The sequence below is a fragment of the Chelonia mydas genome, chromosome 10 (genome assembly GCF_015237465.2).
Source record: "Chelonia mydas isolate rCheMyd1 chromosome 10, rCheMyd1.pri.v2, whole genome shotgun sequence".
NCBI lineage: Eukaryota > Metazoa > Chordata > Testudines > Cheloniidae > Chelonia > Chelonia mydas.
In genome coordinates, this window is record NC_051250.2 from 10943014 (window position 1) to 10962247 (window position 19234).

A 19234-nucleotide genomic window follows, 5' to 3' on the forward strand; every position below is an offset into this window, starting at 1 on the left:
CATTCTTTGTTTCTGTTTCTTTTTCTGATATCTAGGTTTCACCTGCCTGAATTTCATATATATCTGAATTTTGTTTTTAATGGGCCCATTATTGATTTGTGAGAAGAAGAAGAAAAGGTTGAATTTATGAATACTGATAGAATCATAGAAACGTAGGGCTAGGAGTCATCACGTCCAGCCCCTGGGCTGAGGCAGGACCAAGTGAACCTAGACCATCCCTGACAGGTGTTCGTCCAACGCCTGCTTAAAAACCTCCAATGATGAGGAATCCACAACCTCCTTTAGAAGCCTATTCCAGAACTTAAATACCTTCAGAGTTAGAAAGTTTTCCCTAATATTTAACCTAAATCTCCCTTGTTGCAGATTAAGCCCATTACTTCTTGTCCTCTCTTAGTGGACATGGAGAACAATTGATTACCATCCTCTTTCTAACAGCCCTTAACATATGGAAAGACTTATCAGATCCCCGTCTCCCCATCATCTTTTCCCAAGACTAAACATGCCCAGTTTTTTTAACCATTCCTCACAGGTCAGGTTTTCTAAATCTTTTATCTTTTTTGTTGCTCTCCTCTGGACTCTCCACATCTTTCCTGAAGTGTGGTGCCCAGTATTGGACACAGTGCTCCAGCTGAGGCCAGCTGGTGTCTGGCCTTGGCACTGGTGCTCCAGCTATGTACCAGTGCTGAGTAGAGCAAGACAATTACCTCCCGTGTCTTACCTACGACACTTCTGGTAATGCATCCCAAAATGATATTAGCCTTGTACCTGTATCACGTTGTTGACTCTTATTCAATTAGTGATCCACTATAACCCCAGATCCTTTTCAGCAGTATTACAGTTATTCCCCATTTTGTAGTTGCGCATTTTGATTTTTCCTTCCTAAGTGAAGTATTTTGCATTTGTCACCTTTGTCTGGCTTGTCCTCGTCTGTCCCTCTACGAACGCAAGTCAATGCCACACCATTCTATTTTGTTGCAAGCATGTTCTTTCCATTTCTGGCCAAAGAGTTTTGTCATGGGATCGGCCCAGTGCATTTTCGGTCTGCCCATCAGTCGCTTGTGGTCTCTGGAGATCCAGTCACTGATGCGGGTTGTCCACCTATTGTCTTGCCTGCGGACTACATGACACACCCACCTTCACTTTGCATCGTACATCGCCTGCACTACATTGTTCACCTCTGTATGCCTTCTGATCTCCTCATTCGGTATATGATCATGGAGCTATATCTTACACATTCGCCTTTCCATTGGTGTCTGGGTGACAGCAAATTTTTCTTCCTCCACTTTTGTCATTGACCAGCTTTCTGCTCCGTATATCATTGCTGGCAGAACAGTGGAGTTAAACAGTTCTTTCCTTTTCTTCATGGGCAGTTCATCGTCCAGTAGGGAAATCTTTATTTTGTTGAAACTTGGCCACCCCGCCTTTCTCCTCCTACTGCATTCCCCTTCAAATGAGTGGATGTGATCAATTGTTGAATACCCTTAGCGGAAACCAGCTTGTTCTCTGCTTTTGTGCTTTTGTGCTTTTGTGCTTGTTCTCTGCTTAATCTGATTGAGTATGACACGGGTGAAGACTTAATACACTTGTGAGAGGAGTGTGATCGGACAGTAGTTGCTCAGTTCTTTTGTATCACCTTTCTTCATCAATAGTATTGTTTTCAATTTCTTCCATTCATCTGGAACATGCTTAGCACTTGTCTTTACTGAATTTCATTTTGTTGAATTCAGACCAATTCTCAAAGTCATTTTTAATTCTAATCCTGTCCTCCAAAGTGTTTGCAACCCTTTCCCTTTTCCTCTCCCCCTCCCCCATTTGGTATCATCTGAAAATGTTATAAGCATACTCTTACCTATATTTGAAGCTGCCAAATTTAATTTGAATTTTCCCAAGGTCTCCTCAGCACTGGTATAGTAGAAGTTTTGCCGGTTAGGATTGGGGTATATTGGCAGATTACTGCAGAGCATGTATCCTAGAAATGAATGTCCATTAATCAGCTTTTTATGATTATGAATGTTGTTTGGGATAAAAATTTCAAAAGCACCTAAGTGGCTTAGGCTCATAAGCAGGGTTACCATACACTGAGTTTTCCTGGACATTGCCTGTTATTTGAATAATCCTCCCAGACAGAGGATGGAGGCTCAAAAAAGAGGCAATGTCCGGGACTTTTTCAGAGCCAGATGCTGCAGCTCAGAAAGAGCCCCAATTGGTCCGCTTCCTGATGGGTCCCTTCCCTGCACTGACAGCTGATTGGTCCATTCCTCTGCAGCCACAGCTGGCAGATCCCGCCCACCCAGGCCCCAGCTCCTAGCCCAGGGTGGGGGCCTGCAGAGAGGCACTGACTGACAGCTGTTGCTGCATCCTGGACTTGCGCCAGCTGCCCTGCCACCATGACAGGGAGTGACGCTGTCCCCCACCACCACCTCCAGTGAGTACCCCTGCTGCACGTATCATCTCCAGCTCCCCCAAATGTACGCTCCTCCAGATCCCTTCGCCCCTCCCCGACAGTGTCCTCTTTTCAGAAACCTGAAATATGGTAACCCTTAAGTCCCATTTATTTTAATGAAAATCCCAATGGGAGTTAAGCACCTAAAATTTTGAAAGTGGGATTGAGACTTCTAAGTCACTCAAGTGCTTTTGATAATGTTACCCTTCGTTTCTTCTTAAAAAAAACCTCTGAAAAGACCAAAAAAATTAACACACGAAAGTTAAAGTTGTGACAGATGAGTTAAAAGAAAAACCCAAGGAAATTCATAGTTAATGGTGCCATTGCTTTCTTAACTCACCACATTATATTAGGGTAGTGTAAGGATGTCAAACATGATTAAGTAGCATAACTTATTTGCTGTAGTGCCCAGACATTACAGAGCAAGTTAAGAATGGAGTGTCAGGCGTAATTGTGCGTTTTCTCGTTGTATTGGCTTGTGTTACATGCCTAACATTACTTTAAATGTAGTTTTGTGTATGTTGGAGTTTTCTCTTATGTTTCCCCATGGCTAGTAATATTTTGTGTTGTAGTTTTCCTCTCTTTCATGTGCCATGTTATCCATTACTGTCACCAGCCCTGCCAGGATGTCCTTGGAGAGGCGCCTTAATGGAGCTGTCCCGGTTAAAGAAATTCAATGTGATTGAGCTGCAGCAAAGAATCAAAATCCAAATATCTGAAAGGGATGAATAATAACTAGGTATTAAAGCATATTGGTTATTTATTACTGGCAGAAGGCAGGAAAACATTAGCATGTAAAAGCTTCATATTAATCACTGCTGGTGAGTGGAAACCTGAAAAGTCACCTCTATCTTTGCTAACTCCCTTTTCATTATTCCTGGTGTGTTATCACTCTTCCAGCCCTCTCTCCCCCAACATCCTCAGCTGGTAAGAAGTAATTCTGAACAGGCAGGCTACAAAAAGAGAAAGGGTTAATTACAGGAAATAGAAGTAGCCAGAATGCCAAAATAGGGCAGGTGGTTTCTTTATTTTTTACCTGCTCAGATCCAGCTTCAGCTACTGTCTGCAGGGAGGAGAGTGAGAATAGAATCCAGAATCTGAGTTGTTGTTCACTGTTCTTCATCAGGGTATAAATAGGGGCTGCCATCTCAGCTGGGGAAAAATCTATGATGAGAAATGGAGGGCAGTGCAGTGGTTAGAGTAGGGCAACTGGGCATCAGAATTCCTGGATGCATTCCTGGCCCTGCCACCAATTCACGGTGTTCCTCTGTCTACCCAAATGTAAAGTGCACATAATGATACTTATGTGCCCCATGGAGGTGTTGTGAGAGTTAAATGATGTTTGTAAAATGCTCTGTGATCCTCCATTGAAAAGTGCTGTGCGAACACCCAGTGAGCTTGATTTGATCTGAGAGGCTTTGCCAGCAGTCAGGTATCAGCACCTGGCACTTTCCTGGGCCAGCATTACAAAGCTCTTACTTTTCCAAACAAACATCAGAGATGTAAACTCCCTGCCTTTAGGCCACGCTGAGGACGACAAGATCCTGTTTCATCTGGAAAATCCTCAGCAGCCCCGAGCCATCTCTGTAGCAGTTCCACACTGGGTAGAATGCTGCTGGTTCTTAGCCACTGGGTATGTCACATTGGTAGGCAAACTGTTTTGTATGCAGCCTCATTCCTGCGTCTTTCAGGATTTCAAGCCCTGCCCTGAAGTCTCAGCAATGAAGCCAGAAGAATTAAATAGGTTTCAGAGTAACAGCCGTGTTAGTCTGTATTCGCAAAAAGAAAAGGAGTACTTGTGGCACCTTAGAGACTAACCAATTTATTTGAGCATAAGCTTTCATGAGCGACAGCTCACTTCATCGGCTGCAACTGTAGCTCACGAAAGCTTATGCTCAAATAAATTGGTTAGTCTCTAAGGTGCAACGAGTACTCCTTTTCTTTTTAAGAATTAAATAGTAACCAGGGCCAGTGCTGTTAAGGCCCATCTACTTCAGAAAATATTAGAGAGACAAAGTGGGTGGGGTAATATCTTTTGTTGGACCAACTTCTGTTGGTGAGAGAGACACACTTTCGACTCTGTCTCTCTCTCACCAACAGAAGTTGGTCCAATAAAAGATATTACGTCACCCACCTTGTCTCTCTCATATCCTGGGACCAACATGGTTACAACAACACTGCATACAACAATGAGAAAAGGTTGTCATTTACAGCTAGTTCAAGTACCAGCAGTACTCTTGCCCACCCACAGCATTGCTCCAAATGCTTCCCAAATAGTCCAGAAATCATTTCACTTGCACTAGCCCCGGGCAGCTCCTGTGAACATTTCCACCCCCACCAATTCATTTCCAACCTTTTACTGATAGAGTAGGTGGGAAGTGCAGATTTTGTGGTTGCACTGGTTCACTCAGCTCTCCCAGTGTTCTCCCACAGTGCTTCCCCGCTTTTCAGTGATGACTCTGTACAGGGTTGTTTGGGGTTTTTTTTGGCAATTTGTGCTCCTCCACTAGGGCAAAAAGGACCTGTGCATCCTTGCTCTGAACCTACCTCAGGCAGCTGTGGCTGTGTGATTGTGCAGGAACCTGGCACACTCGTTTCCCCTTACACTCACACTGATACACGGACCCAGTTGCAAGAACTTCTGTCTTCTGCTGCTCAGGAGCCACTTCAGAGGAGCTGGCAGAATAACACACGTACACACACTCCCAGGAACAAGCCCCTTGCTCTTAGGGTATGTCTTAGGCCCGTGTCAGCTGGCTCAGGCAATTGCAGTGTGGACATTCAGGCTCAGGCTGGAGCCCGAGTTCGGGAACCCTACCCCTTCACACAACCTCCTTTCCCTCCGGAGCTGTGGGAGCTAGAGACATGGTAAGCCCAGAGGGAAAGGTGCACAGCCCACGGAGGCCTGGATGTGGGCTGAAGACTCTTGTGAGGGACACTAGGTTTCTATATATTTTGTAGGACTCTGGTAAGCCCCCCAGTACTCCTCTTCTGCACTGTTTATGTTGCTGTTTCACACTGGAGTGATTGCTACCACAAGGACAGAGAATCCTTCCCAGTAAAGAAAAATGGGGCACAACGGCCTTAGAAGAGCTGAAGTTATGGCAGGGCAAAGCAGGAGTTAAATTGGTTGCTGCATCACAGTTGTGTTTTATGCTTGCCTGTCACCTCATTTTCCACGGTGACTTCATTAGCAGTGAGCTGCTAATTAAATTTCATATTTATGATGAGAAAATAAAATCATTGACCCTTTTTTAAATAGTCCCCCTTTTTTTTTTCTTTTTTTTTTTTTTTTTTGCATTTTGGCTCAGGCAGCTGAGTCAGCAGTAGAGCATCTGCAAAGATGAAACTTAGCGGCTTTCACAAGGAAGATAAATAGAACAAATAATGATGGAAGGAGAGTCTACTCTGAAACCATGTAGTTATTACACTATATTAATTTTTTAATGCAAGAAAAACAATTCAGTTTGCTCTTCTCAGAAAGCAGTGTTGCTGAGAAGAGGGGAAAGAACCTTTTTGATTTTTGAAGGGTTCAGGATGTAAATACTAATCTAACTCTCAAAAGTTTGTTTGTGATGGGAGATAATATGTTGAAAAAGACTTTAGACTGGTCCACTAACAATGATTACCACCATCTACTCACCAGTAGAATGTCTGTGTCTTGGGTTCCCAAGGATTAAATATTACCACACATAAGCATTGATTCATGGTGCCAAGTGTCTTCCTCTTGGAATCTGTAGTTTTTCTGTAGTAGTGTAGAGTTTATATGGTGTCAGCAAACCAGAACTATAAACTACTACTCCCAGCAAGCTTTGTATGCAAAAAGTGCTCTATAGCCTCATCCTATTCATGCAAAGCGAACATCTGAAGAAGGCTTTAAGGGACAGATTTTCAAGTGCTCAGCATCTATAACTGAGCCAAGATTTTCAAAGAGCTCAGGCAATTTAGGAACCTAAATAAGGGACAGATTTTTTGAAGGGCTTGGTACCCAGCAGCTCCCACCCATTGTGACACATAGGACCAGATTTCCTCACCATCTGGGCTAGGTCTTTCAAAAGTCCAGCTGTGATATTTCCCGAGGGCATCTAGGGTTGTGAGGCACCCCACCACCACCTGCCATTAGCATGAGGAATTCTTGTCTGTGCCTACCAGGAGTCAGCTCCCCAGCTCCACCGGCAACACAAGCATTCCCCTCGAGACATGTGCAGGCCCCACATTCCCTCTGCGGGTTAGTGATCAGCACACTCCAACCCCTGAGCCCTCTGAGCATCCACCCTGGAGTGTCTAGCTCCTGTTCCACTGAAAACTCACAGTATTCACAGATTAGCTGCTCCCAAAGAAGTATTGTGCACCAGTTTACCAGTTTTCCTTCAGATCACTGCTCTATTTAACACACAGCACTTAAATATGGTTGAAGTGAAAACAAGTAAAAGTTTATTTAACAAAGCTTAGAGATTTGAGAAGCAGCAAGTCAAAGTGTTGAAAACAAAAGGTTACATGTAAAATAACATCATGATACACAAGACTTAATTACTGATATACTCTCCTGTCTAGTGAAGTTTAGCCCATCTAAATAAAGTCTTTGCAGCATTTTCCAGCCACGATTAAACTGCAAGTCACACAATGATCAGCCAGAGAGAGAAGCGTCTACTACCCCCTGCCTGATGCAAACCTGTTTGTCATCTTCTGGGGAGCTGTCTTATGACTTACATACCTTAAGAATATCATTTTCAGTGTAGACACATAGCTGCTTAAATATCCATACATACGTCTTGCAATGATTAGGACAACCAGTGTGTTACTAGCTGTTGGTAGAGACCTCACATCCCACCCTTTGATGCACTATTATGTAGATATCAGACCCAGGCTATCCCTGTAAACTCCTATGCATCCCTTATGTCCTCTGCCAAATGACACCAAGGGGTCCCTGAGTCACACCAGCCATTATTTTGCTGCTTTCATGGCAGCTGAGCTCTTTGCAAAATATGATCTTGATTGTGGGTTCTGAGCTTGTTGAAAAAAAATAAAAAATCTAGTCCTAAGGCTCTTGAGTAGAGGTGAGAGCTGAAAGAATTCAGTCCTCAAGTGTGGGAATTATTTACCCATTCTCAGATTACAAGAAGAAGGTGACCATCAATGGATCTCAAAGGCAACATGTTTAATGAAAGCGAATAGCTCTTTTGCATAAAACATAATTAACCCTTGGTAGTGGGTGAAATGAGATAGTGAGGCGTATAACTTGTACCTGCAATCTCTTCAGTTCCACGAGCTAGAAGAAACATGGGTAAGGATTGTTGTTCCTCATGTTTCAGGAGAGAAACCAAATACAAAAGGGGAAATTTTTAAGGGCTCAAATGATACTCTGGTACCGTGCCTTTAAAAAAAAGTCTCCCTAAATGCTTGGGATTAGGATTCTTCCACCCGCACCCCCCGCCATGTTTTTACAGTATTGTCCAGAAAGGGTGTTTTACTGGTACTGGCCACTCTCAGAAACAGAATATGCATGTAGATGGAGCACTGTTCTGATCTGATCTGGCAGTTCCTAACTGCTCCTTTCCTATGGTGAGAAAGGGGAATTCAGTCAATAGTACTCCTTCATCCTGGGTTTCCCCATACTGCTCCTCATGATGACCACATTCTCTTAGGAGACGAAGGTAGTTAGATTTCTGACTCATTCAGTTCTTGGCTTCTCCACTCTTCATCAGTGATGCAGCTTGACTCTGAATTGTACAAACTGGCCTCTTCTGTAGTGAAAGTGGAATTGCCATGTTTCACTAGTCCTTCTGGGAACAACTTTTCCATACTGGAGTTTGTACCTCATCTTATTCTCCTTGGCTAAAGGAATGTGTACAGTTTCAGCGTAAAGCAGTACAAAGGTATTTAACTAAGTAATGTCTGCACAGCACAAACAGTAATGTTTGATGCTACAGGACCTGCTATAAAGATCCTGAGTATTGCTGTTATTCCTTTTCCCTGGCAGTGGGATAATGATTAATGGAGAACGTTGCTTACAGGAACAAAGTACAGTCCCACCTGTTAAGGAGTTAGGAGTTCATTACAGTGGGGCTCATCATGCTGCTTCCCTAATAGGCTGTCTCAAGGGAATGTTCTCCCAGGCTGGGAGTGATCTTGTGCATTCCATCTCTCTTTTCTCCACCCTTTCACTGATGCACGTCACTGCAGAAGGACCTCTGTTGCAATGTCTGCGGAAGAGAGGGCTGCCTTCAGGTAACACCCGTCTCCCCCATCACATCCAGAGCAGAGCTCTCTATCTCCATGAGATACTTCCTCTTTGATTTCCCTTTACAGAGGTGTCATGTTTTAAAGTCACCCACAGCCTCTGTTTAGAAGAAATGGGGAAGTGAGGCAGCCCCCAACACCTCTCCACCTGCTATATATAGACACAGCATTTCTGAGAGAGGATGGTGGGTGTGCGCTTCCGGAGCTGTGTCACACAGTCCCGCTGCAGCAGCAAGTGAAAAGGCAGGACGCAGAGCGAGAGGAAGGAGAGGGGATCAGAGGGGGTCACGACGAGGGGAAGCCAGTTTAATGAGATGAAACTTATTTAAAAGATTCAGCCAGTTCTATATGAAAGGCACAGCTTTCTAACCAGCAGAACAGCAGGTAACCTGCCAGGAGCTGCTTCTCACTCCTAGCAGGGCATTGTCCTTCCTCAGCAGTGTTGCATTTTATCTGTTGGGTAACTTTCCTTGCCAAGTGACATCCAGATTTCTGTGTGTGGTTTGTGCTTTGCTGGCTGGGAAGAGCTCATGGCACTACCGGCTTTAAGCCAGGGATACCATAAAGGCAGTCTGAGGAACATTGGCACTGCCCATCAAGAGGCATTTCCAAGCAGCTTCATGACTGAGAATGGAGCCTATCACCAGCTGAGTAAGTACGTGCCCCCCAGAGGCTAGCACACCCTCTGCTAAGTTGTAGCACAGCATCATATCCCATCATATGACCCACTGATTCTGGCTTGGAAAGATACCTGATGCCTGTGTTATGTATGGCATTTACTTCATTCTTCAGGCAGATCTGAGAAAGAAAGGTGTGAGCACCTGGACTAGTAAATTAATGGATGGTGCACCAAAGAGTAGTCTTTACATTGCAACTGTTGGCATTTCGAAGGCATTAATTACAAGGAGGTACAAAATTGAATAAGTAGTTAGGTGAATACTATATATCTGAGGTTCAAGAAGTAGGACACAGCTGTTAACAACCATTGGTCATAGGATGCTGAGCGGTTTTTTGGGACGGCAAATTCAATGGTAAACAGTTAGCTGGTAAACATACAAGTAATTGATTCTATATAGAGAGCTAGGTGTGAAATCATTATACCTGTGTATAGTGCACTTGAGATGTTTGAAATAGCTGTCATATTCCCAAGAAAGGACAGAATTGTTGTATTGTGATATTTTATTTTAGTGGTGAGGTTTTGTGTCTTATATTGCCTTATGTGTTGGGAGTAGTAGGTCTGCGAAGATCCATCTGTCTGCTGAAACTGTCAGTCAGCTTGTCACTTGTTCATATCTCATATTTCTTGGGATTTTGTCTAGCCACAGTGTAGTACTCTCATTTGTGAGCGGGAGTGTGACAATACATTCCTAACAGTATGGTGTTATTGGATCTCATACAGTCTTTTGAGTAAAGTATTATTCATGAATTTATCTGGGCCAAGATGAAGACAGCGGAATTACATGAATGTAACAGATGAAAATTTGGGCCTTTCTGCTCATTGGAATGTCACATGAGTTTGTGCTTATTTCTTGCTGAATTTGGACACTTCCTGGAAAATGAGACAATCTGGTCCTGACTCTCAGACATTCCATGTCATGAATTGGTTGTTTGGAAATGACAGAATACTGTACTTTCAACAAGAATCCCATTGACCTCACTGGATGAGAGAAACATTGCAAGTTTGAATTTTGTGGATGCATGTTCTAACCCAGGTAACATATGGGTTTACAATAAGCCAAAACTTAAGTAAATAACACCTATGATAATTGTATATGGTACAATTACATTTCTTTCTCTCTTAATATTTATCTATTTGTACTCATAAAAGGGAGATGCTAATAGCACTGGTGAAAACTGGCTATAATGCACGCAAGGGCAGTGGGAGCTTTTGCTAATGTGGGAATAAATCTCTGTCCCAACCTTAGTTCCCACACAGCTCTGTCAATTCAACTTAATCATGAGCCAAGGCTCACTGTACCAGAGTTATGTGCTAGTTTATGATGGAGACGAACACACACACAAATATATACAATAAGTAGGGTTACAATTTTGTCACAGAAGTCACGGAATTAATGACTTCCAGAGACCTCCGTGACTTGAGCCCGCGGCAACTGGGAGCTGCAGGGTTCCCTCCTCCCCCAGCCCCCGTAGCCAGCTGCTGTGGGCGGTGGGGGTGCCCCGTAGTCCCTGGCAAACAACGGGTGGCAAGGCCCCCGGGAGCTCCCAGCCATCGCGGGCGGGTGCCACGCAGCTCCCCACGGGCGGTGGGGGTGCCCTGGAGCTCCAAGTCACCGCAAGCTGCTGAGGTGCCCCAAGCTGGGAGCCATGGGAAGTGGGGTGACCCCACAGCTCCAAGCTGGGGCCCTCTGGGATGGTGTGGGGACCCCACAGCTCCCCATTTTGTCATGCATATTTTTAGTAAAAGTCACAGGTAGGTCACAGGTTTCCATGAATTTTTCTTTATTGCCCGTGACCTGTCCGTGATTTTTACTAAAAATATGTGTGACAAAATCTTAGCCTTAACAATAAGACCTAAGCTAAAATCACCAGACTCATTTGCACTGGTGGCCAAAGTGAATTTTGAACCCAGATCTCCTGAGTTGAAAGGCTGGCGAATTGATCTTCCTCTACCTAGCATCTTGTCCTCCTCTTCCTCTTAACTCGTAACTCTTCCTCCTCTTAGCCTCGTTGGAGTCCAGATCCCAGTTGTAAAAGCAGACTGTTCACCACCACGAAAAACAAGTGTGAAGCCTGGCAACGGGCTTTCCGCAATCTCAACACCTTTCCCTAGATCAAGTATCTCATGAGCCATGTACTACCCAAGGACAACAGCCTCTTTTTATACCTCTGCTTTTCCCACACACAAGTAAAAAGAGAGTGTCTGTGTCAGCAGCTAAATGCTGCATTCAAACAAAAAAATTCCAGTTTTTAAACATGTTTGTATTACACTATCATCCTCATTGTCGTTGTCCTCATCATCATGCACAGTAGCATGGAGGATGTGTAAATTAATGTACTTACTAAGTGTCAAGCTTTCGTCTCTCTGCTTGCTGCTTCTCAAATCCTTTTAAATGCACGAAGTAAATTCCTATGGTAAATTATTAAAATTATTGTGCCATTAGCTTGATTTGCATGCTCTGAACTAACCCTAATCTTTAGCATGCCAAGGTCTGTCTCCGGACCTCCCAATCTTACACTCCCTGTATCTCCCCAATTGCTTCTCACCTCTCTCCATTTTTACTACAACCCTTCTTACTTTCATCCCCATCTCTCTTGTGTCTCCTCTTTGTCTCTGTCTGCATTCCCCTCTCTCTCACCTTTCCTTCTTCAGACACTCCTGGGGAATACTGCACCTTAAAAATTCTGCGCACAAGATTTTAAAATTCTTCAAAATTCTGCAAATTTTATTTGTCAAAATTTCACTATATAATCACACCAGTTTCAGTTATTTTGGTAATTTATTTCAAAATACCTGTCAGCAAGTATGTTTGTAACAATACAGACACTCACAAAAATTCCGCCAGGAGTAGAGAGTTAAAGAAACCCTACAACAACCCAGTTCCTTTTTCTCTGCTCCCTCCCCCACAGAGCCCAGCCGGGGGGCCAGACACTCACACTCTCTCCCCTCTAGAGCCCAGCCATGGCCCTCCCAGCCCAGACACTCACAGCACTCATGGCCCCCCCAGCCCAGACACTCTTATCCTTTACCCCCCACACCCCCCCCCCCCGAGAGGCCAGGGATCCAGAGGGAGAAACAGCCTGATGCTGGGTCCCGGGCTTGCATGGAGATTCCTGCGCACTGCCCCCTCCTTCCTTCAGGGTGTGCTGGAAACTGCAGCTGCTGGGAACCCTCCAGTTCCCCCGGCCTTGTCTTCTATTTGCGAGCTGGGCTCTGCACTTGCCCTAGTGGCAGCGAGCATCTCTGCAGCCCATTTCTGTTGGGGGAAAAAGGAAATTCTGTGTGCACAACGTTAATTTCTGCAAAATTCTGCATTGTGCAGTGGCGCAGAATTCCCCCAGGAGTAACACTTGTCAAGTTTCAGAGTAGCAGCCGTGTTAGTCTGTATTCACAAAAAGAAAAGGAGTACTTGTGGCACCTTAGAGACTAACAAATTTATTTGAGCATAAGCTTTTGTGAGCTACAGCTCACTTCATCGGATGCATTCAGTGGAAAATACAGTGGGGAGATTTATATACACAGAGAACATGAAACAATGGGTGATCCAATGAAGTGAACTGTAGCTCACAAAAGCTCATGCTCAAATAAATTTGTTAGTCTCTAAGGTGCCACAAGTCCTACTTGTCAAGTTGTCTGTCCAGATCACAGGTTTAATCATTCCTTTTTCTCTTAGTATGTATTGGGAAATGCCATGGGTAACGCTTTCAGAAGAGTCTAAGTTAAATCCCATTTTCAAAAATGACTTAGACTCTTAGGAGCCCAAGTCTCATTGTCTTAGGGCTGGTCTCCACTGAAAATTTACATTGGCATAGCTATGTCTCAGGGTGTGAAAAATCCACAGACCTAATCCTGGTGTAAAGACAGTACTCGGTCAATGGAAGAACTCTTCTGTCAGCCTAGCTACTGCGAGCTACAGCCTAGCCACCTCTCTGGGAGGTGGATTAACTACAGTAATGGGAGAACCCCTCTCGGCACTGTAGGGAGTGTGTGCCCTGAGGCACTACAGTGGCACAGCTGCGGCTATGCTGGTGTAGCATTTTAAGTGCAGGCGTAGCCTCACAATGTTCAAAATGGGATGTAGACTCCTAAGTCACTCACAGATGCTTTTCAGAATGATTCCTCACACAACTAGTGCTCAGATGCTATGGTGGTGGGTGGGATAGAAATACCTGCATAGAAGAGAATACACACAGAAAGGGTGACAAAAAAGCCTAAGAGTAGCTACCCCGCTGTTTGCGAAGGAGGGTTTTTTCCATTTTCTGTGTTTTTATTATTGGTAATGGATGTTGTGCAGGCGAATCTGATTGGATGCTGCCTGTCTGGGCTATTACAATCTGTTGTGGGTTTTGCTATTCAGACAAAATTAGTCATTTTCCTTCCTGTATGAGAACTTGATAAGAACTCTGAAGGGCTAGCGCTAACAGACTTGAGGAATATACAGTAGGTTTGCCCTGGACCACAGATATCTTACCAGATGGAGAGAACTGCAGAAAACATGAATCTTAATCTTGTACTGGACTGAAGTCACTGCAGGGACATACTAAATATTATTGCACTGATTAGGAGAACACATGACCTCCACAGCAACATCTTATAGGACAAACCAGCATTCTCAGTAAAGGAGCAATTTGCCCTTCCACAAAATAGATTAAAGCTAGGGATGGGAATCCCCATGCAACCTCAAGTAAAACTAAATGGAATAAGCAAGAGTGTGTATGGTTCAGATATTAAGCAAGATTATCCTGGCATGTGGAACAATTGCCAGCATTCTGTCTTCGATGTGTGTCATCTTTTCTAGACTGTAAAGTGCAAAGCCACTTCTGAGCACTATGCAGTAACAATAATAATTGATCCTTGCTTCATCCCTGCATGATTCTTTAACTTTTGGTGGAAAGGAGTTTTATGTGGTTCTCTTATTAGTTGGGAAAGTAGAACTCTTCTGAGGTTCATTCCAGTTGTTCTCTCCTGTTTACAACTCCTGACTAGGAACTAATCTCCTGGGATTTATTCCACGCGTTTAATATTTCATAAGGACATAAACATGAATATAGGGACAACTTTGTAGATTTCTCCTTTTTATTCTTCTAGGTCTGAATCTCTTGAGGAAGTGATAAATATGAAAAGTGAAGAGGAATTCTTTCTCTCTCCTTTTGCCAGCAGTGAGTTGGGTTTGCTTCTAGAGCATTCTGAACCACAGTGTAGGTGTTTGATTTGGATTGTCCCTCCCTCGCTTCTCTGATGTGTACTGAAAATGATAGTTGGTTCCCTGTGGACCCAGAGGGAAACTGAATAACGGGTAACTCTCTTGTGAACTGGGAGTGAAATCGAGTGATGTATGAGCGTGCGTCTCAACTGTCCTCAGTGACGACTGTGATAGGCTGAGCCTCTCCTTTGGGTCACACTCAGGCAGTTTGAGTCTCTTTCACTTCCAGAGTCCTTTCCCCATTTGGGAACTTTACTCCAAACTCTATGGCGCTATGGGGATCTCCTGCTTAAGGGGACATTCAGCCTCTGAGTTCCATTATAGAGGTCTGATTTGTATGTCAGTCTGGCACAGATGGACGTGGGTCAGGGTTTATCTTCAACCCCTGCCCTGCAGTGATCAGGTTGTCCTGGGACTAGTAAGTCCTTGTAGGCAGCAGAGGTTTGTCAGCTGTTTCCCTCTCAGCTGCTCTGTTGCAAGAGTCAACTACTTCTGAGACACACCAGCTTTCCTCCTGGTTGCTGCTTCTTCCTGTGACAAGCTTTCTTTTTTAAGCTTGCTTCCTTTAGCTGGAACACGCTTTGCAGATATGCCAATTTGGTACCATTTGAGCCCAGAGAAGCTTGTTAGCCTTCTCCTGATTGGGATGAGGGCATGCCTTATGACAAGGACCCAGCTTTACCTCACTGATTCCCTGCAAATCTAGTAATGGTCTCTTTCCCTCTGTAAGTTATTTGTAACAAGAAACCTGACTCAGTAAGAGAAGTGGATAGAAGGTATTTATGCTAATGGAAAACTATATTGTGTTTAAAACTTTCTATTCTATTTTTTATGGGTCCATCATTTTATATCTTCTACATTTTGCTGACCTTGGGGCATTTAGCAAGCTGGTTGACTCTCTTATAGACAGAGAAAGCGAGTGCTGATAGCAGTGGTTGTTTCAGTGTCCACCCAAACTACGTAAAGCAGAAACATAGCTATTTTCAACCCTGATTATCCAGCAATGCTCTCAGCCTCCTAGAGATACTTTGAGGGTTTCAGAATCTGAAGTAATAATACTGTAGTAATAATAAATAATACTTCCCGAATACCTACCATCCTGGGATTTCAAAGTGCTTTGGAGTTACTAATGAATCCTGCCTTGTGATGTTGGTATTTATTGCTATCCTCATTTTCAGATGGGGACACTGCAACACAAGGAGACTAAGGGTATGTCTAGTCTAGACGCGATAAATCGACCCCTGAGCGCTCTCCCGTCGACTCCTGTACTCCACTGCCGTGCGAGGCGCAGGCAGAGTCGACGGGGGAGTGGCAGCAGTCGACTCACCGCAGTGAAGACACCGCGGTAAGTCGATCTAAGTATGTTGACTTCAGCTACGTTATTCACGTAGCTGAAGTTGCGTAACTTAGATCGATCCGCCCCCTGCCCCATGAGTGTAGACCAGGACTAAGGTTCAAATTTTCAAAAGCAGGCTCTGATTTTAGGTTCTCCTCCTTTAGGGTATCCAAATTTAGACACCTGTCTGGACAAACTTTTCAAATGTGGTGCCCAGAGTTAGGTATCTAAATCCATATTTATGCATCTAAATAAAAGGGGCCTGATTTTCAGTAGTGCAGAACACCCAGAACTCCAGCCGGAATCAGTGAGAGTGGTGGGTGCTCAGAACCTCTGAAACTAGACTGTGGTTGTCTAAAGTTCAGCACCTGCAATTCAGAGGCCACTTTTGAACATTTGGCCTTCAATGACCTACCCAAGGCTATATGAAAAACTAGTGGCAGAGTCAAGACAAAAAACACTTTTCCTGGTTCTTTAAGAAAAAAGAAGTGATTTCCCTATCACATTTCACATTTCTGATTTTCCTTTGGGAGAAAAAATAGCACTAAATCCTTCTCTTTTTATTGTGTTTTGTTGTTGTTGTATGTTGCTCTGATACTGCAAAGCTGCATCTATCCAAAGAGAGGGCTTATGAAAAAAGCTCTCTGCTGTCATTATTATTATGATTAAGGCTATGTTTTTGTCAAGGGTATTTTTAGTAAAAGTCACGGACAGGTCACGGGCAGTAAACAAAAATTCATGGCCTGTGACCTGTCCATGACTTTTGCTATATACCCCAGACAAAATCTTGAGGTGGGGGGCAGACCAAGGGTGCCATGGGTATTTGAGGGGGGGAAGCCGGGGGGCACCGCGGGTGCTGGGGAAGGCAGACATGGGGTGCTGCGGGTGCTGGGGGGGCAGACTGGGATGCCGCGGGTGCTGGGGGGGAGGGCGGCAGTGGCGTGCAGCCCAGGACCCCCGCTGGTGCTGGGGGGTTGGTGGGGCTGGCAGGCTCCCTACCTGGCTTCATGCATCCCCAGAAGCAGCGACAACCCTGTCCCTCAGCTCCTAGGTTTAGGCATGGCCAGCCAGCTCCGCATGCTGCTGCCATCCCGAGCACCAGCTCCCCAGCTCCCACTGGCCATGAACTGCATTGGCCGCCAATGGGAGCTGCAGGAGTTGTGCTGGGAGGGAGGGGCAGTGCACAGAGCCCCCTGGCTGCGCCTCTGCCTAGGAGCCAGACATACCAGCCACTTCTGGGGAGCCCCCCCCCCCCGACAAAGTAAGCGCCACCCAGAGCCCTCACCCTCTCCCGTGCCCCAACCCCCAGCCCTGAGCCCCCCCCCCCCCCCCCCCCCCCCCCACACACACCTCCAAACTCCTGCTGCTCGGGGAGAGAGGCACGGTGACCTGAGACTGCCCCAGCAGCAGCCATTGCGGCTGACCCAGGGGCTGCCTGAGCTGCTCAGGTGGCCCCATGGGCCAGTCGCACTGGCCGCTGCAGAAGTCACGGAGGTCCTGGAAAGTCATGGAATCTGTGACTTCTGTGACCTCCGTGACAAACTCGCAGCCTTAGTTATGATTTATTGTATTAGGTGCTCTGCAGACACATGCTAGGAGGGCACTTCCTGTCCCTTGTGTGCCAAAGAAACATACAAAGGAAGAGAATGAGCTAAAACATACACACAAAGTGTTGCTGATGATAATAGGCACACAGCTTGCAGGTTCCAGCTTTAAAATGTTATCTTTCTTATATAACCCTTTTCTTTTTTATAAATATTATTTAAGACCTTGCTTTTATTTCAACTATTTAGCATCAAACACTAACCCACTCTCTCCCCACCCCCACCCCGTTTGTATATTAATGTGAAGTTAACATGAGAATTTTCTGTGTTGTGGTTTCTTTTTAACTGCCACCACACTATGAACATCTGTGAACAAAATGCGGAAGTCCAGGAGACCCAGATAATTCACCACTTCCAGAATAAACTTCCTCCTCCTCCTCACTTGCACGGCACCCTGTGTTTTTTCATATCTCACGAAGGAGCAACCAAGTGACCCACAGAGATAGCTGAACACTGTGCTCCCACTCAGTTCTAGAGAGCAGGGTTTGGTTCTGGTCACCTCAGGACTGATAGAGTGGCAAGAATTCAGATCAAAGTAATGGAAACAATTAAGGGGCTAGAGGGATTAACTTCTGCACCATCATGGTGAACGCTGCTGTGTTGAATAGAAGTCTGGCCATGGGAGCTTTTTCACAACAGTGTTTTAGCGATGCTCGCTTGAATTGCAGAACAACAACTCCTCCATCCCCAGCATTTTTCCCATGCTGTTCTTGTTGCTTTTAAGGGAAACTCCTTGCCTGTCCTGCCTTTGGACTTCCGCCTAACTAAGAAACCCCAGGATTCAAAGCTAAACTCATTCACTGGCTGTTGTTAGAATAAGAATTAAACCCCAAGCATTTTATCTGTCTAAAAATGAAGCTTTAGATCTGACCTGGAGATGAGTGCTTTATGGAACCCTGGCTCTGAAGCCTGGGTGGTTTTTTCCCCTTGATCAGTGGAGAGCAGTCCCTGGCATGTGAAAGAGTGAAGGCTGAGAGAGACCAGAGAAGAGCTTTAACTGTGAGGTGATTTGTTCAGTCAAAAAATATAACAAAAAGAAAAAAATAGCAAACACATAGGAAGGTGCGTTTGTGTGAAACAGCCAGGAGAAGGCTGAGAGAGAAAGAGAGAGGGGAAGAGAATGCTTCTTTTAATGTAAAAAGGGATTCTCTTTTTTATTCTTCTGAATCCACGAAGACCTTTAAAATAGTTATGGCTAGCTGGAGGTTATTATTGGATTAAGATCTCCAACTGTTAAAGAATATCTTGTATACTAAACACTGAAAGGAACAGCGGGAGAGCAATTTCTCAACTGCTGTGGTTAGTCTTATTTCTTTATGGCCAAATCACTGTTCAAGTCAGCCCAAGTTTGTGTGTTTGCACCTGTGATTTGTGATGGATGCCAAAGTGTTTCCATGGTATTTAATAGTCTCCTAAGGTGTCAGGTTACAACTCAAGAAGTGCTGGAATCAGATGCTAGAGAATGCGTATAAAGATCAGATGCAATAAATGGTTACACATTTCAAGGACATTGAAATCTGTCATTTTTAATTGGTTTTTATTTTAAGTGAAAACAGCTTCTCTGCAAAGGTGTCAGAAGAAGGAAGGGCAGAGGCAGGGAATAATGCACTTCAGACATGCAGGAAGTGTGTGCTGCTGGAAGTCTCTTCTCCATTTAAAACGCTTAGCCACTCATGCAGTGAATTTGTTAGTTTTCATTGGCCTTCAGTTGACCTCTGTTTCCTGACCA

At 44.6% G+C, this 19234-nt stretch overlaps 1 protein-coding gene across 5 annotated transcripts in view; it reads left to right on the forward strand.

Annotated features, from left to right (window-relative positions):
* Positions 1 to 19234, forward strand: part of CARD11 (caspase recruitment domain family member 11) — a 68277-nt gene that overhangs the window by 8167 nt on the left and 40876 nt on the right. The window contains exon 1 of one of the 5 annotated variants that reach the window (XM_037911027.2): positions 8569 to 8671. The exons of 2 other annotated variants lie outside the window; for them this stretch is intronic. In XM_037911027.2, the coding sequence (XP_037766955.1) occupies positions 8611 to 8671 (61 nt within the window). In that variant the 5' untranslated portion in view covers positions 8569 to 8610. Of the gene's footprint in view, positions 1 to 8568; positions 8672 to 8895; positions 9335 to 19234 lie in introns of those variants that run through there. 2 more of the 5 variants (XM_037911026.2, XM_043523867.1) reach the window with 2 other exon arrangements.